We start from the raw sequence: 22,676 nt of genomic DNA on the forward strand, positions 1-22,676 counted from the left end.
TGCAGCAAACATACCGTCGTCTTCAACTCAACCGCAACTCTAGCCAGTCTTCATTACACCGGTCTTCAGGGTGAGCTAATGCTTCTAGCTTGGACTGGATCTCCTTCCTCATGTCTTGATGCCTTGAAGTTCCGGCATGGACTAGCTTTTGTTATTTTAGCTTCTTAGAATACTCTTAGTTTAGTAATTTGATCATAGATGTTCTTGTGGTGATGACTTCCAGATTTTGGGGAATAATAGATGTTGAACTTTAGAAGTTATTGAATTGTCTTTTTATTAATGAGTTTAAGTCTTCCGCATTACTTTCTATTGATATTAATGAAATGTTAAGGTTTAGATTGGTTGGTTCGCTCACATAGGAGGGTAAGTGTGGGTGCCAGTCGCGGCCCGGTTTTGGGTCGTGACATGTGGTCCTAATTTTGATAGTGTAAAAATGTTCGGAGGCTGTTCAGAAAGGAAAAGATGTGGCCTTGTGATTTAGAGAAAACGTGATTGCTCCATAGGTAGGCTCTAACTTCCTTTCTATCTAGATTGAGCACGAATGTGTAAAATCATGATGATGAGTGTGAACTAGCGGCAAGTACCTAGTTATTGCTTCTTTTCCTGCTAGAGACCATGATTTAGACCTGATTACCCTTATTTCAATGGTAGTACCATGGTGGTAAAGGTTGTATGTGTGTTGTAGCATGCTATATAATTTACTTGTTTGATTACCTCTTTTAGAGCATGGTTTGGCATTAGTTTAGGATAGACTAGTGTTGCCTAAGGCCCTGCACCTTGTATGTATCTTATGTCTCCCGTGTCATTTTGATGTACCGCTATTTCACGGTGTTTTCAATATTTTTTCTTAAGAGTTGTGTGTGTCTAGAGCCTTTTTTTGGTAGTAGTTTAATATATTTTTATATTTGTTTTGCAGGAAAGATGTCCAGAAATAAAACACAGAAGGCAGCTGAAATAAAGTGCAGAATCGACCCAAGAAGGTCATCGACAGTCCGTAGATGGTGACCTTCGACTAAAGTTCAGGAAATTGGAGAAAACTCGGGGAAACCTGACCAAGTGTGGGACTACGGAGAGGATCGACGGTCCATCGATTGATCAACGGACCGTCTTGTTCAATCGTCGATAAGATTAGAGATAGTCTCAGTACCCGAAGTTGGAAAAATTCTAAGGATGGAGCAACAAAGGGCATCGACGAACCGTAGACTCATCGACAGACCGTGTTGTTGGTCCGTCGATTGATTCATAGAGGATGCCATCTGAAGGACGAAAAATGATTCTAAGTATGTACTGACAGAGGCAGTTGACGGTCCGTTGTTTCATCGACGGTCCGTATGTGGGGGTCGACGATTACAGTCGCGTTTTTGAAAACTTTCCTTCTTTTAATTCCTTTTAATTTAGGACAATGTTTTCTATAAATAAGGTTTAAAATCTCATTTTTTGGGTTAGACATTGTTACTTTTGTTTGTAGATTGGGTTTTGCAAACATGAGCATTAATTCAATTTCCGGATTTGGTTTTCAAGGTTTTCTTTCTATTCAAGTTGATTTTCTAGATTTTATTCGAATTGTCAAAGTAAGTTCATGATTTCATTCTTAACGACTATGAATTGTGTTCTTATTAGCATGGGTAACTAAATCCACAACTAGGGTTGTGGGAACCATGGGTGATTAACACGGTAAACCTAGCTAAATAACAATTCTCAAATAGGATCTTGCATGTATTGATAATTCTTTCGTTTAGAAGTCTTTTTAACTGTGGCCAACGTTAGAACTTGCCTTGTTGCTACTTGCCGGACCAGGGAAGTAGTTAATAAGAAAAGAATTATCAACATAGATTTATAGGGATACTATCTAATAGGCTAATGTCGATTGGTGCGAAGTAACAACTAAGCCATACATCGATTATGATGTTTAATATGAGGTAAAGGTAAGGGTTAGTAGTGTATAAACACATAGCCGGACCAAGGTGTGGGGTGAAATTCTTTAAATGCCGGACCAAGGACTTAGAGATACCTAACATATCACTTTACATGCAAATCACTAGGGAAGAATTGTTATAGCTAGGAATACGGCGTTATGATCCTATGGGGAACATTTACACTTTAGTTTTTCTCATAAATTGATAAAAACAAAGTCTATTCTATTATTTACTTGTTTTGCTTAGAAGTGTTAACGAAGATTTGTGTCACAACCCCCCTCCCCCCCTTTAATTACTTACTTTTTGAAGAACTTGATTAAATAGCAATAATCGTCCATTAAAGTTAAGTCTAAATTATTTTCTTCGTGGGATTGACCTTTACTTGATACAATCGCTTATACTTCTTTAGGGAGGTGTAATTTTAGTGTATCGGATTTTGGCGCCGCTGCTGGGGAAAGTGACTTTTAGATTAACTTTAATAACATTATGAAAGTTCAGTCAAAAAATTTTTGATTTTACTTTTCTTTTGATTTTGTTTCCTTCAGGTCAGGTTCTAATGTATGCCAAGTACATGGAGCCGAGGAGAGACGCTCAACCCATTCGATCCGAAACTAAATCGCAATTTAAGAAGAATGAACAATCAACAAAGCCCTGCTAACCTAGGTGATGGGGTACTTCATCAGCCGCCATTGTCGGTTGATGTTCATAACCAAATGGTTGCAAACAACCCAGCTGATGATGCTCTGAGGATAACCCAATCTCCAAACACAAACTAAAACAAAAGCAATAATGTCTAACCCCAAATAAGAGGTTTTAAACCCTATTTATAGAAAACATTGTCCTAAATTAAAAAAAATAAAAAGAAGAAAAATTCTCCAAAAACGCGGTTGTAATCGACGACCCCCACAGACGGACCGTTGACTACCTCCATCAGTCCATACTTAGATTTCGTCCTTCAAATGGCTTCCTCTCTGAATCAATCGACGGACCAACAACACGGTCCGTCGATGCCCTCCGTTGCTCCATCCTTAGAATTTTTTCAACTTCGAGTACTAGGACTATCTCTAATCTCATCGACGGTTGAACTAGAATGTGTCTTTTGTTTCTTTTCTTTGTTTTGGTTGTTTCGAGTGCATAGTATTATTGCTAGTTCGGGGCCGCCGGGTGGATATTTCTCCGGTCACCATCTGTTGTTTCATGTATGGCACCTCCACTGATATTACTGGGGCCTCCTTGACCCCGGAGTTTGATTACATGTGGGATATGGTTAAAAGTGGCCAGAAAACCGTGGAGAAGAGAGAGGCAGGTAAGAGGTGGCTTTCTCAGCACCTATCCACCGATGGTGAGGGTGCAGATTGGGTGTTGGACCCAAGAGGGATGATCAAAAAGGCCGACCTCACTTTCACAACCAAGTTCTTCTGGTTGTTAGTTCGCCACCGCTTATCTCCGACGGTAGCAGATAATATTCTTACTTGGGATAGATCGGTACTGGTAGCAAGTTTAGAGATTGACTTCGCGAAGCTGTTGATCACAGTGATACATGATAGGGATTTGAAGTCCTCCACTACTTACCCATTCGTGTGTCTGATCTTTCATCTATTCAAGGATGTCGAAGTGCCCATTTGGCATTGTAATACACTCTAAACTTCGGGTGGCACAGTTGTTATAGGCCTTATCAGGGATGAGGCCAATGTAGCGGCACCACGGAGAGGGCCCAGAGTTGAGTTTTAGCCACTGAGTGAGAACTTGGCGGACACGGTAGAGTTAGCCCAAGGGGCTGACCCTGCCACTTTAGAGCCCGCTGACACCACCCCGGCCGAGTTTGCCCATGCGGATACTAGAGCACCCAGTTCCTCCCGATCTACTCCACCATCCGCAGCATTGGTCCCATTGGCGAGGGTCCATAAGTTAAAGGCACAGATGGACACCCTGCTGCATCACATATAGCCTTGGATGCAAAAGTCTATCGCGAGGCTGAGGACCAGATTGAGAAGAGGGTGGCCCAGCAGACGGAGTAGAAGATTTAGTTGGTTCACCCGCGCCTTGATGCATTTAAGTTGCGGTTCTTGCACGCCCATCCCCCACCATTGACTTGACTACTCTACAGGAGGTTGTGGCAAGTTTGCAGGCAGATGTAGACAGCATTCTAGAGATGAGGGGGACTGAGCCCGAGACTGCACCCTTCGAGCTAACGGAGGGTACTGTGTTTGGTGCACTTTTGACAGCCCCTACTGAGCCGCTTCCTGAGCCACGTGGTCGTGCTAAGGGTTACCGTTCTAGACGCACTACTGAGGGAGAGGATGTCTATGCGAGGAAGAAGGAGCGGACGGACCTTGAGGCTGCGAGGAGAGTCTCCTTGATTGATGAGGAGACCCGTCAAATGAGGGATCGAGAGATAGCTGTTGAGGCATCTAGTTCCAGACCAGAGGTTGGTGAGAAAAGCACCACTGATGGTGCTGAGATTGTTGTGGGCACCACTAAGGTGGCCTTGCTACTGATGTTGCGGGTTCCGAGAAACTAGACCTGCCTACTTGTTAATCGTCAGCGCTATGCGCCTCAAGTTTGTTTCACCTACCACCCTGTCTTTATATTTATGCATTGGAGATTGCATGCTATTTTGTTGGGGGTGGAGTAAATGGAAAGTGAGTGTTTGGGTAAAGTCTGAAGAGCCCAACTCATGATCCTCTCTTCAGGGTTTTCATGCATGTGTTCTTTTGACCCAAGAGACTGATTACTTTACTGTTAAACTGGCATGTCGTAACTTATACAAAGTATAAAAGCACAAAAAATGAAGAATGAAAGATAAGTATGAATGATATCCCGTCCTAAGAAAATGCTTGCATGAATAGGTGATAATAAGTTGAATGTGTTGGCTCTAATAATGACATAGACATGCACCCACTGCATGACCCTCAAACTAACACCTAAACGGGGAAAACTGATAATCTGATAGGGCAAGGAAGTGTCAAGAGAGCGTGAGGAGTTTGAGTGTTCAACTGTTGGTGCCGAATTAGAACTTGCCCGGTTGGTTCTGCAAAAGGAATTTGTGCAAAAGGAATATGTGTTAGACGACTAGGAAAGGATCATAGGCCCTTGTTGGAATTAGCAAACATCTAGCCTAAAATGAAATGAACCAAACGAAAGAATTATCCCTTTTTGATCCAAATTTGTTGAGTCTATAATACACCTTTCTTTTTTTCACCAACTCACCTTCCCTGGTTTAATGTGTTGCCCTGGTCCCTCCTTGGACATGTGCACCTCGACTTAGACCAAAAGCCTAAGTTGAGGGTGGCTAATACAAAAACAGACCTTGTCTTGGCCCTGACCTAACCTTGGGTAATGTGTACCTTCACTCATGGCAAAAGCACAACTTGAGGGTGGCTATTATGAGTGATGACCCGAAATTGGGTATGAAAAGAGTTTAATGTGGAAAAGAAAAGAGAAAGTGAGCAAAAGATGTGACTCGGTAAAATTATGAAAAAATTAAATGAGTTGAAATGGAAAAAGTAGATAAAAGAAAGAAAAAAAGTGAATAAAATGAGGTGAGAATCATATCCACAAAGAAGAAACGGTAAAGCAAGACAAAGATGAAAAGAGGAGAAAAGTAGGGCATAAAAGACAATGGAAGAGGTAGTAAGCTTGGTCGTAATGTCAAGGAGGGCAAAAAGTCACTAACATGTACCCATATGTACCATACCTGACCCTGAACCTACGTACAAGCCATGAAAGTCCTATCGTGATCCTAGAAGTCTAGTGTGGTGAACTTAAGCAATGAAAATAAGGGCAAGCCTATGACGACAAGTACTAGCTATGCATGAACTTGTTTTTGAGTGCGAGTGTTGAATATAGATCCTTGTACCCAAAGCAAAAATCATTGTGCGAAAAAAGAGGATTTCTTTTGAAGTAAGGGCACTAGTTGCAATGTCGAAAAGTTGGTACCTTGGTTAGAGGCAAAATAGTAGAGGTATCTGTGCATGGTGTGTTTGTGTCATGGTCTGATCCACATGAGTTAGCTTGTCAAACCTAAGAGCGTAAACATGCACTAAGGCAAAGAAAAAATCAGGATTGAAAGTCATGTGATTGCGAGAGCTTAAAAGAGTATACTTTTGTACGAAGTGTTGTTTTGAGTCATACTGTGTTGCTTGAGGACAAACAACAAATATAAGTTGAGGGTGGTGATGTACCGTGGTTTCATGGTGTTTTTCAATGCTTTTTCCAGTTGTGTGTGTCTAGAGCCTTTTTTGTAGTAGTTTAATATGTTTTTATGTTTGTTTTGCAGGAAAGATGTCCAGAAAAAAAAACGTAGAAAGCAGCTGAAATAAAGTGCAGAAGCGTCCCACGAACGCCATCGAATGTCCGTCGTTCCATCGACGGTCCGTAGATGGTGACCGTCGACTGAAATTCAGGCAATTGGAGAAAATTCATGGAAATCTGACCAAGTGTGGGGCTACGAAGAGGATCGACGGACCATACTGTTCAACCGTCGATAAGATCAGAGATAGTCCAGTACCGGAAGTTGGAAAAATTATAAAGATGGAGCAACGGAGGGCATCGACAAACCGTAGACTCATTGACGGACCGTGTTGTTGATCCGTCGATTGATTCAAAGAGGATGCCATCTGAAGGACGAAAAATGATTCTAAGTCTGGACTATCGGAGGCAGTCGACGGTCCGTCTGTGGGGGCTGTTGATTACAGCCGCGTTTTTGGACAACTTTCCCTATTTTAATTCCTTTTAATGTAGGACAATGTTTTCTATAAATAGGGTTTAAGACCTCGTTTTTGGGGTTAGACAATACTTTTGTTTTAGTTTGTGTTTGGAGATTGGGTTTTGCAAACTTGAGCATTAATTCAATTCTCGGATTTGGTTTTCAAGGTTTTCTTGCTAATTCAAGTTGATTTTCTGGATTTTATTCGAATTGTCAAAGTAAGTTCATGATTTCATTCTTAACAACTATGAATTGTGTTCTTATTAGCATAGTTAACTAAATCCACAACCAGGGTTGTGGGAACCATGGGTAATTAACAAAGTAAACAAAGCTAAATAACAATTCTCAAATAGGATCTTGCATGTATTGATAATTCTTTCATTTAGAAGTCTTTTTAACTGGGGCCAACGTTAAAACTCGCCTTCTTGCTACTTGCCGAACTAATGAAGTAGTTAATAAGAAATGAATTATCAACATAGATTTAGTGGGATACTATCTAATAGGCTAGTGTTGATTGGTGCGAAGTATCAACTAAGCCATACATCGATTATGATGCTTAATATGAGGTAAAAGTAAGGGTTAGTAGTGTATACACACGTAGACGGACCAAGGCGCAGGGTGAAATTCTCTAAATGTCAGACCAAGGATTTAGAGATACCTAACTTATCACTTTGCATGCAAATCAACAGGGAAGAATTGTTATAGCTATGAATACGACGTTATGATCCTATGGGGAACACTTACACCCTAGTTTCTCTCATAACTTGATAAATACTGAGTCTTCGCTCTTATTTACTTGTTTTGCTTAGAATTGCTAACAAATATTTTTGTCACAAACCCCCTCCCCCCCTTTAATTACTTGCTTGTGGAAAGAACTTGACTAAATAGCAATAATTATCTATTAAAGTTAAGTCTAAACCATTTTCCTCGTGGGATTGAGCCCAACCTTCTAGTTGAGTTCTTTACTTGATACGATCGCTTATACTTCTTTAGGGAGGTGTAATTTGAGCATATCAAATTTTAGATGGACTATGTCGTTGTAAACTGGAATATCATACTTGGGTCTAATAGTATGAGCCTTATCTTAGGCATTTATGCTTCTTGATAGCCTTTCTGTCTCCTTTCCTTTTTTGGGGGCTATGACGTGTTACACGAGATAGTGTGCTCTCTCGGGATTGGAGTGCTTATGTCTTTGAGCCTTTTATGATATCATTGAGAGTGCACGTTGACCCACGGTGGCTTAGAGCCTACTTGAGAACCTTTTCGTAGCTGATGTGTGCCCAGGCACTCTTACTAGATGGAGGACTGACCCCCCTAGGAGTGGGCTTAGCAAGCTGGATGGATTGGATATCTCAGATCCTTTACAGAGTTGATATGCCCCGACACTTTCTTGCTAGCTTGGCGGTTGACGCCTCTAGGACTTGATTGTAAGATTGGGAAGCCTAGGTTGATTGTTAGTCTTGCTAGTTGAGCTAGGAGTAAATTGGTTGAGTTGATAGACACTCCTGCTAGCTGGGTTGGGGAATTGATAGGTTTTTGTTTCTTGGGTTGGGATGATGACTAATGGTCTTTGATTTAGATTTGGGATACTATTTTGTCTTGTGAACTTAGCTATTCTATGTACTTTTCGGTCTTATGGGGTCCCATTTGGGTTTTATTTTAACCTTCACATGAGTGAGCCTTTTGGACTTACTGGGTCAAGTTATGTTTAGTTTAGTTGAACTTATATTTACTTTCGGTATGCTCGTCGTGTGCCTTATTCTTATCCACTTTGGTCTTTGTTTCTTTCTAGATTCTATCTAATCAAATTGTCTTTACCTTTTCTGCTCAGTCAGAGTATGATACCTACGGAGTACATTTGTTTTGGTGCTTATGTTTTACTCTACATCTTTTTGTGGTGCAGTGCCTAGTACCAGCTACCAACGATTATTGTTTTTTTCCATCTTTTGCAGTTTGTGGATATCGGAGACGACAGTGAGCACTAGGCATATGTAGCTTGTCTTTTGCCTTTGAGACAACTTGTTGTGACTAGGCATATGTTAACTTGTCTTTTGCCTTTGAGACAACTTGTTGTGGTCCACTTTTTGGACCTGTGATGTATCATGGACTACTGGCACATTTGACGCTCAAAACTAAGGATTAAGGCTAGAACTGGAGTAGTTTTATGTGGATATGATGTGTTTGTTGATGATTGAACAGGTAAAACACTTGAACGTGAAAGATAGCAAAAAGAGAACAAAGTGAAGTTGAACAAAGCATCACGGAGCCACAGACAAGCAATGGTCATGATGATGAGTCATTTGAGGAGATAGTCGAATATGTTGATTTGGACTCATCACATTCACCTGGGAATCCATAAAACAATAATTGCCCAGGTTTTAATATTCTCAAGAAGTAAGCTCACACCATTCAACTCTAGAAATTACTACAAGGCTATGACTACATATGGAACTATATGCCATTGTAAAGTAAGATAAATACTTCCACATTCTTCGAAAAAAATATATCTTTGGTATCAAGTGATGGTGGTGTTGTGGCAGTGATGGGTTGTGGAGGAAGGGTCGGAAGGAGAGAAAATGAAGTAGGAATAAAAAAATAAAAATTTACTAATTTGAAGCTTTTCACCACACCCTAAAGCAATGCTATACACACATACCAACTCAGAAAAAAGTGTCAAAATGACACAATAGACCTTGACATGAGGTGCTTAAAATGAACAAAGCTCAATTGAGATACCAGTTGATGTCAACTTCAGGTGGCCGCCAACAAGTTCAGCCTATTCAAAACGGTAACATATTTGTGTCACATTTCATAATTTAATTTGATCAGTCATTTGGCCAGAAATGTACATATGTGTGTCGTGTGATGCTAAGGTAGCAGCAATTTCAGAATGGGAGGTATTAGTCACCATGAAAAATAAAAAAAATAAAAAAGAAAGAGAACTCATCCCAAAGCTTATTTACATCAGGGACTCAACTCAAGTCACCTCTTGAAAGATTTACAACATAACAATATGCAAGCAAGATTTTTACAGTTGAAAATTCTCACTTCGTTACTGGATGGACATTTGTTGGATATACAATTCTGCTTCAAGTTATAGACAACAGTTCCATGACAGCCAATGAATGGGAACTAACTAATCAATGCCCAAATTTGAGTAAGGCTCAAAGCCTCCCTGACAAGTACAAAGAAGAGTGGCAAGGTTAGCTAAAACTCATACTGAACATTCTCCTCAAGGATATATATAGACACTACTATTAAAGCTAAAACATGAAACTGAAATTAGATTGAAGTTCATGGAAATATTTGAGAGATGTTAAAATGTATAATACTGACAGGGATACTCCAAGTCTTGCTGGCATTATGATTCTCAATTAAAGTTAATAAAATCATACAAGTGTTACACAGCCTTTAGAGTTATTTAACTTTCCTAACTCATGCTAAACCATTTCAGAATCTCGTAGATCATAATGTGTGGAGTTTTATGTTACTACTGCAAGTTTAAATATAACCAGATTTTCCAAGAGAAATTTCAAAATCATATAAGGATCGTGTAAAAGGATGTAGCCTAAATCAAGCAGTTGCAAAACTTGATAATGTTAACAAGGAAACAGAATATGTGTGATTGTTTCTCCAAGTCCTTTTAAGAATGTCATTCTACTTTTTTGTTTTAAAAAAAGAGGAATGATTTTTTTGTTCTCCTAGTTTTTTACTCAAAAAAGCACCCTTTTTTTTCGGAGAATTGGTAAACATAAAAAACACCCTTTTTCTTAGAGCATTATTCTGCAACTCGGAATAGAAAGGAAAATACTTACTAAGGGAAGAGTATTAACACCATTCTTTAAGAAGTTCATCTAAAAATTCAAGCTTAGACTTACCGCACAGTCATCGTGGACACGCCAAATGGTTTCACCCAAGAGGTTTGCCACAGATAAGATGGTCAACTGGGGGAAATAGTTCTGTTCTGCAACCGGGATGGTATTTGTGATGATTACCTCCTGAAACAGTCCACTCGACAACCTCTCTATTGCAGGAGGGCTGCAAAACATTAGATTAAGATTCAACATAAACAAGTTCTGCAATATATCTCAAGTACCATGCAAAGTTGGGCAGCTTAGCATCTTAAAGTCAAAAGCCATTTATTGAAGGACATAATGCAAACAATGCTCAAATTCCCTTGTGACTTATCTAATTAAGAAGAGCAGGATTTGGATGAAAAAGTTGTCTTTTTTCCCTAAAACGTTTCTGTTAGTAATTGATGCAGTTTCTTTTATCTTCTCAAAGGAAATTGACATAATTCCAAGAATTGAACAAGAGCTTACATTTTTGAGATCCACTGAGTACACATCTTATATTGACAAAGATCCCTCAGTACACATCTTCATCACCACTAACTAAGGAACAGATGTGACTAAAAAAATCCAGACTGTTCATGCTGAGGAACTTTTTTCACTAGAAGTAGCAAACTCAGGATCGATGCAACGTTCCAAATTCAGGCAAAACATACATAAGTACCTGAAAACCGCGTGAGTCGTGCATGCATAAACTTCCCTGGCTCCTTCTTGATGCAAAAGAGCAGCTCCTTTTGCAATAGTACCTGCAAAACAATTAGCAGTATTAACGTCAAAATGTTTATAGATTGACTAGGAATAATAGTCTCATAAATTATAAACCAACTAACCCAGCCAAGAAAGAAACGGGGGAAAAAAAATGAAACGGGATATTTGGTTACTAGAAAATCACTTTAAGAAGAGCATATCAAAACAATGCCTAAGCAATTAATAGCAAGTGGTATCACATGTAATAACAGTTTTTGAAAATAACTAATGGTGAGACATCGCCTCATATCGAACAAAAGGGGTGAAAATAATATTGGAGGATCTTTTTTGAAACTGACATATTATTATTGGAGGATCTTTGCTTTATAATTTAACTTAACTTGAAATAAAATTGAAAAACCCTGTAACAGACTAAAGCAGACGCAAAATGGCTTTCACACAAAACAAAAAAAGGAGAAAGAACTGTAGAAAATAAGACCACAAAGGGAAAACAAAAGGAAAATACTAACCAGCCGTATCAATCATGTCATCAACCATAACTGCCACTTTTCCCCTGACATCACCAATCAAATTCATTACCTGTGGTCAGAGAGCAGAAGTGAGTGCCCACAGAAAAACATATTAACTGGTACAAATAATAAAATTATGCAGTATGAAAGGACTGACACATGCATTTACGATGTCATATGTAAAAAGATTCCAGTACTTGGTCTAGCATGTTCAGAATATGTAATGATACATAGACAGACAGAATTATAATGTCGAACAAGGTGAGCTAACTAAATAGTTAAAGGGCATAGTAGGTGGCTTATATGGACTGAAACATAGATAGGGAACTCAATTCCCAAAAACAGGGATGAAGAACCTTTAATGTTTGTGAAGAGGAGTCATGTTGTATATGAAATTGAAAAGTGATGCTTAAGTTGCGAGTTGTCGCAGTGAGAAGAACATGAGCCTCAATACTCAACCCGTCTCATTTTAACAAATCTTATTTCGACAGTTTAATAGCAACCATGCATTTAATAGAACTTGCAATTTTAATTTGTAAATCACCATAGGAAATATTTAAATAAAATTGCAACAACATACCCAGTAAAAATTTTAAAAAATAGAACCACAAAAATATCATCCTAAGCAATAGCACGGAAGTTAGCATGTTGCCCAAATTACAAGCATCTTTAGCATGTTAACAATTCAGTGTTAGATTTTGAATTCCCCATGTTAATAATTCAGTGTAAAGCTGATATACAATAAAACATAGAAATTATTAGAAGTTTGTTCTTCACGAAAGAGTTTATAGCAACAAAACAAGAAATATCCCAAACAAACCTCAAATGCAATCTATAAAGAATTTAAAAAAAAAAAAAGGGGGGGGGGGAGGGGGGGGAATTGAGGGTGTAAAAGAAACCTCAATAAAATAGTATAAACCAGATTACCTCAGCAACATTGTGTCCATGACGCCTTTTATCCACGATAGCTAGGGGTGCATCAGACAGCTTCTTGGCAAAAGCTCTTGCCCTTGCAACCCCCCCAACATCAGGAGATACCACAACTAGATCATCAGAGCAGATAGTCTTGCTCGCAAGGTAGTCAAGTATGACAGGCTATACATGCAAACACAAAAGAAATAAGGATACAAATTAATCCACGTTATCCAATTTCCAATGAAAGGAAAGTCTTCTCTTCAAATTTTCTCATTTTGTAACATCATACCTAGTACCAGCACTATTGATGCTAAAGTTAATGTTGTGGCTATGGACAAATTACCTGGCCAGGTACATGATCCACTGGAATGTCAAAATAGCCCATTGACTGGCCAGAATGGAGATCACAAGCAAGGACTCGATCTGCACCAGCTTCTGTTATCAGATTTGCTACAAGTTTGGCGGCAATTGATTCACGACCTTGAGTCTGCAAAACCATTGGGTATTTGAATGAATTAGATAGTTAATAACTTGAGTTGATTTCCCCTATCACTGACCAGAAGAAAGCTCAAGTTCCCCTCCCCCAACCAATTTCATTGTTCCATCCGATAATCTTCACCCAAGGACGGACTTTGTTCGACCTGGCCTTTCTTGCTTAGCTAATGCTACGTCGCAAGCAACCCCTCAAAGAACTGGGAGTGAATGATCCGTCTATCTAGATCGGTGATTCCATTCGGCCTATCCAGCTATTGGAAACAGAAATTCATTGGATAAAAATGCGAACATGCCATTGATTTTCCGAACACAACCATGATTTTCCGAACACAACCATGATTTTCTGAACATAACAATAATGTTAATAATACAACAACAACAATAAGAATAACCAGAATACGTCTTCTAATACCTAACTCTTATTCATCATGATCAAAAACAGAAATAGCTTCAAAAATAAGCATTCATGACATATTCAATCACATCATAGTTAGAGAAAAGTCATCATACTTAATCTTATCAACTATGTAGTTAAACTAATCAAGGTTAGGGCCATACTAAGAAAATATACATTACCTATTTGTCACACTCAATCTGTTAAACATTTTTTATCGCCATCTTACCACCTTAGCTTTTAGCAACAAAATTCAATATGAGATAATAAGTTTTCATTGGAAAAGAATTATGACATACTCGACCATTCATTTATCATTTTATGGGAAGCTGCGTAAAATACCTTACGATCAGCACGGGCATACCCAAAGTAAGGAACCACTGCAGTGATATTTTTGGCTGAGGCCCTACGACAAGCATCAATCATTATCAAGAGTTCCATCAGATTTTCATTAGCAGGAGGACAGGTAGGTTGGACAAGATATACATCACAACCCCTAACACTCTCTTGTAACTGGACATAAATCTCGCAATCAGCAAAACGTTTTATCATTATCTTTCCAAGTTCCAAACCCATGTTGCTAGCAATTTCCTATGGAACAGGAAGCAATCCATCAGTAATGACGCATAAGAAAACATAGACACAATGATATCATCCCAGAAGCTAAGATAGTTAAGCAAGATTTTATTTACTAATTAGTTCATTGATATAGTAAAATCCAACTCACAGGAACCCCTTGCCCAGGAGTCCATGTGTGACCTTTCCTCAACAGTCCTTGATAACTCGAATCTGCAAATAAGGAGGGTATTTACCATATGCTATTGACCAAGCAAAACTAAATACTTGTATTTTAGCAATACTCTTTCTTTTATTTGATTATATGATAAAAGAGTGGAACTATGTTGTTTTGCATTGTGTTTTGTCGAACTTTCTTATAACCTTCAGAACTTTAAAGGTTGTCTTAGATGATGTTGAGGAATTAACAAATTGTATTGCAGTACATTGAAGAAGTTACTACAATTAGTTATTAGTTAGTTACATAACAGATTAGTTAGTTAGTTTTTTTATTAGTTAGACTTAACAATGAGTAGTTAGTTAAGTTGATTAATTACAATTAGTGATTAGTATAAATAAATCAATTCACAGATGTACAAGATATAAGAGTGTATAAACATTTTGCAGAGATCACGTTTTTTTCTCTCTGAACTTTCTTCTTCTTCTTCTTTTCTCCTTCTTCTTCTTAATACAAATTTCAGTTGTTTTCTGCATATTTCCATGGTGAATTCTGAATTCTAACATGGTATCAGAGCTTTAATCAAGTGAATCTAGGGATTTCCTTCGTGGATTGATTGGAAATTGAGATATTCCTTTTGTTTACTGTTTTTTTTTCTGCAAATTTGTGCTTGATTCTGATGGAGATTAACGAAGCTGTCATTGATACTCATACCAGTACTACTGTCATTGATTCTAATCGATCTAAGGATCAGCTTGGTATTGATTACCATCATCCTTTGGTTCTTCATGCTTCTAATGCTCCCAGCTCAATGTCAATTGGTATGCCACTTGTTGGGATGGAAAACTACTCAATCTGGCGTGAAACTATGCAACTTTCATTGTTGACTCGTAACAAGCTTGGTTTCGTGGATGGATCTATTAACAGAGGTATTTTGCACCTGCTTATGAATTGCTATGGGATCGTTGCAATTCAATTGTAAAATCATGGATTATGCACAATGTAAGTCGAGATCTGATTAATGGAGTTCTATTTCAATCTAGTGCTTATATGATCTGGGAGGATTTACGTGAACGTTTTGATAAAGTTACTGCATCACGAATCATTGGACAAATCCATTTTCTCTTTAGTACAGGGTACTTTGTCTGTTTCTACTTACTACTCTAAATTGAAAGATCTTTGGGATGAGTATGATTCACTCCACCTTGTTGTGACTGCGATAAATCCAAAGATTATGCAACACATCTTCAATACCAAAGGTTGTTACAGTTCCTTATGGGACTTAATGATGGATATGCTAATGCTAGAAATCAGATATTGATGAAATCTCATGTTCCGAATGTTAACCAAGCTTATGCAATGGTTTTACAAGATGAAACTCGGAAAATTACAGCAGGTAGTGGAGGTATGGATCCTACTGCTTTATTCACTGCTAGAGGTTCAGGTACTAAGCCTAAGAAATATGGACTGGATGTGATTTTTGTCATGTCCAAGGACACACTAGAGATAAATGTTTCAAACTAATGAAGTGTAGCCACTGTCAACTCACTGGTCATCTGAAGGAAAAATGTTATAAGCTGATAGGTTATCCACCTGATTTTAAATCAAGAAGAAAAGATCTACATGCTGGTAGTAATTTAGTACAGACTAAAGGGAATACACCAACTATCATACCAGCAACATCTCTTACAACTCCTATGTTCAATCCTGAGCAATACACACGACTTTTGGGATTGCTAAACAATGAAGGAGGACAAAAGGCTAGTGCACACATGGCAGGTATCTCTTCTCATACATCTGAAGTTAATCCTAATTGGATTATTGACACAGGTGCTACCAATCATATGGTTGGTTGGTAACTCACATTTATTAGTTGTTGGAACTGAAGTAGGAAACACAGGAAAAGTGCAATTACCTAATGGGGATTCTACTGATATCACACATGTTGGTAACAGTCATCTAGCAGGAGGTGATGTTCTCAAAGATGTGCTCTATGTGCCAACATTTAAGTCCAATCTACTGTCTGTTTCTAAAGCTACTAAATAGTTGAACTGTTGCATTTCTTTCTATCCTGATTTTTGTGCATTTCAGGATCTCTCCAATGGGAGGGTGAAGATGATTGGTAGAGAACAACATGGACTTTACTTGTTGAAAGAACATAAAGTCAATAAAAACTCAATTACCAGTCAATCTCTAGTTGCACAGGAGCTGCCAAACTCAGATATCTGGCATAGAAGAATGGGTCATGTACCCTTACCAGTCTTGAAGAAACTTCCTAGTATTTCCAATACATGTAGTAGTATATTAGGCCAATGTGATATATGTCCTATGGCCAGGCAAACTAGACTTCCTTTCAAACACAGTCTTACTACATCTATTACTTCTTTTGAATTGATCCACATGGATGTTTGGGGACCTTACAAGATTACTACCTATAATGGCATGAACTATTTTCTTACTCTAGTGGATGATTACTCTAGATGGACTTGGGTTTTTCTACTCAGAGTCAAGTGTGATGTATCTAGTATACTCAAAACTTTTCTTGCTATGATTTTGAATCAGTTTGAGAAACATGTCAAAATTTTCAGAACTGATAATGGTTCAGAATTTTTTAACAATACTTGTGGTGAACTATTCAAAACTCATGGCATTTTGCACCAAAGTTCATGTCCATATACTCCACAACAAAATGGAGTGGTGGAAAGGAGGCATAGACATCTCTTGGAGACAGCCAGAGCCATCAAGTTTCAAGGAAATTTGCCATCCAAATTCTGGGGTTGTTGTGTTGAGGCAGCTGCATATATACTCAATAGAGTACCATCTACTGTTTTGAAAGATAAATCACCATTTGAAATGCTTTATGGTCGAGTACCCTCTTTGTCACACTTGAAGGTCATTGGTTGTCTATGTTATGTAACTGTTATGCCTAAACAGGACAAATTTAGTGCAAGAGCTGTAAAATGTGTATTATTAGGATACGGTTTATATCAAAAGGGTTACAAGGTGTATGATCTGTATAAGAAACAGGTCTTTATCAGCAGGGATGTTGTGTTCCATGAATCTTGTTTTCCATTTTTATCTAAAGAACCTACAGAGCTTCATTCTATATCATCAAATCATGATTTTTTCCTATATTTTGATTCTTCTAATCTTATTCCTACACCTACACCATTCATTCCTGAACATCCTAATCCTTCTAGTTCTTCTTCTGCTGAACCATCTTCTACTAATGTTGACATTCAGTCTACAGCTAAGTTTCAAACCACTTCCACACTTTCTTCATCTGAGGTTCTTTCTTTTCCTACATCTCGAAAATCCACAAGATCCACCAAGCCTCCAATCTGGTTGAAAGATTTTATTGTACCCCACAAAACTCCTAATTCTACTTGTTTATATTCTCTTAGTGATGTTATGAACTATGATTCATTATCTGCTACTTATCCTAGTTTTATTGCTAAATTCTCTGCTGATATAAAACCTAAGTCTTATGCTCAGACTGCCAAGGATCCTAGATGGGTTGAGGCAATGGAGTTAGAAATTAAGGCTTTGGAAGATAATCACACATGGGAAATTGTGACTTTACCTACGGATAAAAGAGCAATTGGTTGCAAATGGATATTCAAGATAAAGTATAAAGCTGATGGCACAGTTGACAGATTCAAAGCAAGATTGGTGGCTAAGGGTTATAGCAAACTCGAAGGTCTTGATTATCAAGACACATTTTCCCCTGTGGTTAAAATGGTTACTGTGAGGGTTGTGATTTCCCTGGCTGCTACCAGAAAATGGTCCATTCATCAAATGGACGTATACAATGCCTTCTTGCAGGGTGATTTGGAGGAGGAAGTTTATATGACTATGCCACCAGGTTTTTTTGATAACTACAAAGCTACTCATGCTTGTAAACTAGTCAAATCTCTCTATGGTCTGAAGCAGGCTTTGAGGCAATGGAATGTGAAATTAACCACATCTTTACTCTCTTTTGGTTTTACTCAAAGTCCTTTGGATTATTCTTTATTCATTAAACAATTTGCAGGGAAGATTGTCATTATTCTTGTCTATGTTGATGATTTGTTAATTACTGGTGATGATCTGGATATGATTCAAGACACCAAAATCAGTTTGCACTCCCATTTTAAAATCAAATATCTTGGAGAGCTCAGATATTTTCTAGGGATTGAATTTGCTAGAAGTGCAGCAGGCATAGTCGTGCACCAGAGGAAATATGCCCTTGATCTTATTTTTGACTTGGGGTTATCTGGAGCCAAGCCAGCTAATTCTCCACTTGAGCTACATGAGAAACTTACATCTATTGATCTTGATTGTCTTATTGGTACTAAGGATGATCCTTTACTTACTGATATCAGTTCCTATCAAAGACTTGTTGGTCGATTGTTGTATCTAACTCACACCAAACCTGATATTTCGTTTGTTGTCCAGACATTGAGTCAATTCATGCATTCTCCAAAGTTATCTCATATGGTTGCTGCTGCTAGAGTTGTTCGATATCTTAAAAAATCTCCAGGTCTAGGGATTCTTCTTTCCTCATATTGTGATTCCACTTTAACTGCATTTTCTGATGCTGATTGGGCTTCATGTCCCAACACTCGTCGATCAGTTACTGGTTATTTGATCAAATTTGGCTCTTCACCTATTTCATGGAAGTCAAAAAAACAATCCACTATTTCGCGTAGCTCAGCTGAAGCTGAATATCGCAGCCTTGCATCCACTGTAGCTGAAATTGTCTGGCTTGTAGGCTTACTTACTGCACTTGAAGTCAAGGTTCCTCTTCCTGTACCATTACATTGTGATAGCAAATCTGTCATTCAGATCGCCTCCAATCCTGTCTTTCATGAGCGCACATAGCATATCGATATTGACTGTCACTTCATTCGCGAAAGGATACACACTGGTTTGATATCACTTCATCATCTTTGTACTTCAAAGCAACAGGCTGACATTCTCACTAAAGGCTTAGTTTTTTGTCAACATTCTTATCTTCTTTCCAAGCTAGGAATGAAAATTATTTTCATTGCTCCTAGCTTGAGGGGGGGTGTTGAGTAATTAACAAATTGTATTGCAGTACATTGAAGAAGTTACTACAATTAGTTATTAGTTAGTTACATAACAGATTAGTTAGTTAGTTTCTTTATTAGTTAGACTTAACAATGAGTAGTTAGTTAAGTTGATTAATTACAATTAGTGATTAGTATAAATAAATCAATTCACAGATGTACAAGATATAAGAGTGTATAAACATTTTGCAGAGATCACGTTTTTTCTCTCTGAACTTTCTTCTTCTTCTTCTTTTCTCCTTCTTCTTCTTAATACAAATTTCAGTTTTTTTTGCATATTTCCATGGTGAATTTTGAATTCTAAAAGATGAGTCAAGTGGGACTGTGGGTAGGGGATATTAAACTAACTAAAGTTTCAGTAACTCCAACAACAACATACTCAGTGTAGTCCCACAAGTTGGGTACGGGCCTCTGGGGAGGATAGGATGCATGCAGACTTTACCCTAACCTCTGTGGGGTAGAAAAGTTGTTTCCGATAGACCGTCGGCTCTAAAATGGAGATCAAGACTATATTTAAACAATCTAGTGATGATCTTTCATGTTAAACTTCAATTCATTTTCTTGTCTAGCGACTTCAATTAAGATCTGATAATCACATGCCAGTAACAACTAGATCTCTTATACTCCAGTTGAACTTGAGAGTACAGCCTATTTCTTATAAGCAATACCTAAATTCAAAACTATGTTTCCTTTACTTTAGTTGCTGCACTATGTTTCCTTTACTTTAGTTGCTGCACTATGTATCCATCTCAGTCACCTTTAAACAGAAATCCTAAATATAAAATAAGTACCTGAGAAAGTGCAGGATTGGCAGTCCCAGAAAAAATACGGAGTCTGGTATCAGTGTGACCGTGTGCAACTGGAAATCTTCTTAGCTGATTGGCGTTCAAGAGATTAGAAAATGAAGGATCTCCATTAACCTGGAGGGGCATGCCTGGTCTCCCATTCTCTTTGTTAAACATAAGTGGTTCCGCCACATTACACCTCTAAATGCGGCAACAATTAAGAGAAGCACGTATAGTTGTCAGAATAGAGTAAATTATTATCTCTTGTATAAAGTAATTTGGAAAATGAAAGAGAAATTGCTTACTATAATAGAGTTTCGAGCAGCATATCTACAGTGGCAGGTTTTGTTGACATCAAGAAAGCTTCCAGGTAGAGCTAAAGATGCCATTGTCAGTGAGCTGTAATAGAAAGGAGTAGAGAGAGGGGTACAGGTTTTAGGGTTTTGAAAAATATCTCAGTAGCAATCACAATTTGACATTCCACTCGGTTTAGAAATAGTCGATGCCTGGAATGACCATGTACTCTTTTGTTCAATTTATTTTGCTTTTTTTTTCTTTTAAGTTTGCTTAAAAAAAATATTTATTTAATTTCTATTTTCTATATCATAATTCATATGTTTAATACTACATATTAAAGGTCATTTTAATATGTTTAACATATCTTTAACTTCATATCATATAATGTAAAAATATTGTTAAATCAAAATATGATAACAGACTAATAAGAAAGAAATATTAGTTGAAGGGTTTTTTTAAAGTAAATTTTAGGTTTAGCAAACATAAAGATTATATTTGTACGTTATAGTTATAGATTGCATAATTGTGTTCCATAATAAATTTTGGGTTTGCTGTGGAGCATTAGATTTGTATAAATCCAAGCAGGCATGTGTTTGTATAAAAGCACATATATATATCAGTTAGATAATTGTATATATGTAACTATGTATATGTATCAATGATTATGTTTGTATATCTGCATAAATTTGAATGGGAAACTTACATAAATATACTATAATAAAAAAATATTTACCATTATAGCAATAATATTTTTTTTCACTTGTTCACTTTTAATTCATTTATAGTACAAGTTTAATGCATATTCCAAGAACAATTTATTATTCACATATAATACAAATTTAAATGATGAATAATACATTTACCACACATTTTAATACACTTATAATACAATTTGACAATTTTTTACCAAACAAACATATGATATATTCCAAAAAAATAATTCTAACTAATATATATTGCATACATAATTCACTTTTAATACATATTACAGATTTAACAAAGCATTACTATAAATGGTCATAAACAAAAAGTATCACTAAAATTAGTAATTATTTTTTAAAATGTATTAATTTATGTAATTTTTCCAATTTGAATTGAGCACAATTGAATCGAAATAAAATATTTGTTTATCAAATCTCTCTCCTTTATACAACACAAATTATACATTATAACTTGTATAATTTGTGTTGTATAAAGCGAGAAAAAGATAAAGACAAAAGAGAACTGGTAGGGAAAGACCTGTATTTGTATAATTATAAGTGTATAGAATGAAAAAATATGTATTTGTATGTACAGTTTTCTCTCACTTTATACAAACACAAACACAATTTATACATATGTGTTTGTATAAAATGAGAGAAGCGAGGGAGAATGGTGGACGAGATTCTCAGGGAGACGAGACAGGCAAATGACAAGTGTTTACTACGGATTACAATTAAATGAAATTGTGTTTATAGAATTTAATTTGAATTAATAGCTTGTTATTTTGTACAATTTTCTCATTTTTTTAGTCTTTAATCGATCACATCCCCAAGTATTCCTTATCTACTTGATTGTTCCCATGTTTTTCTAATTGTTGTGGTTGTTAATTGATAAACTTTATCCCCCCATGCAACATTCATTGCCAACCCCTTTGATTTATCTAAACGATTTCGATAATTTCTAATCCTACAATTGATTAGACCACGTTTATAACTTTGTTACTAAATTCAAATTTGTATCACTCCCTGTGATACCAACCCCAACTCTTTGTTGGGTTTATACTAGATTACGATTGCCTAAACCTAGTATTGGATGAGGTGTATTTGAGCGTTAATCACAGAAAAACACGAATTTTATTACTGGGGTTCTACCTCCATATAACAAAAACTTATTAGCCCATGATTTGTTTCTCCCAAAAATTTTCTTGAGCAAATGTTGACATTGAACAATAGATACTCGCTTAGAACTTAAGGGAACCTTAAGTATCTAAAGGGTAGATCACCTTCGCCAAATCCCAGTAAGTAAATAAGCTCTTATTCCTTAGCCCTGAACATACCACCACAGTAGATAGAGCTTTGTCTAAGGTTAGCTACCAAACCTGATGCCTTTGAGAACCCTCGGAAACTATCAAACAATAATTGGGTAGATACTGACCCTCCTTTGCAGAATAACAGGAGATTATCAACAAATCCTAGATGGATGAGATTCATCTTACCATATTTAGGATGAAACTTAAATTGAGCGTTGTGTCCAAGTTGTTAAAGAAGTCTACTAAGGTATTCCATAGCCATCATAAAAAGGAAGGGGGACA

The 22,676-nt window shown here is 37.2% G+C and overlaps 1 protein-coding gene across 2 annotated transcripts; it reads right to left on the reverse strand.

Annotated features, from left to right (window-relative positions):
* Positions 1-9,403: 9,403 nt before the first annotated feature.
* LOC107002454 (ribose-phosphate pyrophosphokinase 1) lies at positions 9,404-20,586 on the reverse strand. Of its 2 annotated transcripts, XM_027912365.1 has the most exons (10): positions 20,392-20,560; positions 20,093-20,287; positions 14,224-14,285; positions 13,839-14,087; positions 12,951-13,094; positions 12,620-12,787; positions 11,693-11,762; positions 11,140-11,221; positions 10,503-10,662; positions 9,404-9,799 (listed from the first exon to the last, which is right to left on the reverse strand). In XM_027912365.1, the coding sequence occupies exons 4-10, from the start codon at positions 14,070-14,072 to the stop codon at positions 9,761-9,763; spliced, it is 897 nt and encodes a 298-aa protein (XP_027768166.1). In that variant the 5' UTR covers positions 14,073-14,087; positions 14,224-14,285; positions 20,093-20,287; positions 20,392-20,560; the 3' UTR covers positions 9,404-9,760. The 2 variants fall into 2 exon arrangements, with proteins under 2 accessions (XP_027768166.1, XP_015055977.1); XM_015200491.2 differs by lacking the exon at positions 14,224-14,285 and having other exon boundaries at positions 9,542-9,799; positions 20,392-20,586.
* Positions 20,587-22,676: the final 2,090 nt, after the last annotated feature.

This window comes from Solanum pennellii, chromosome 10 (assembly GCF_001406875.1).
Source record: "Solanum pennellii chromosome 10, SPENNV200".
Taxonomy (NCBI): Eukaryota; Viridiplantae; Streptophyta; class Magnoliopsida; order Solanales; family Solanaceae; genus Solanum; species Solanum pennellii.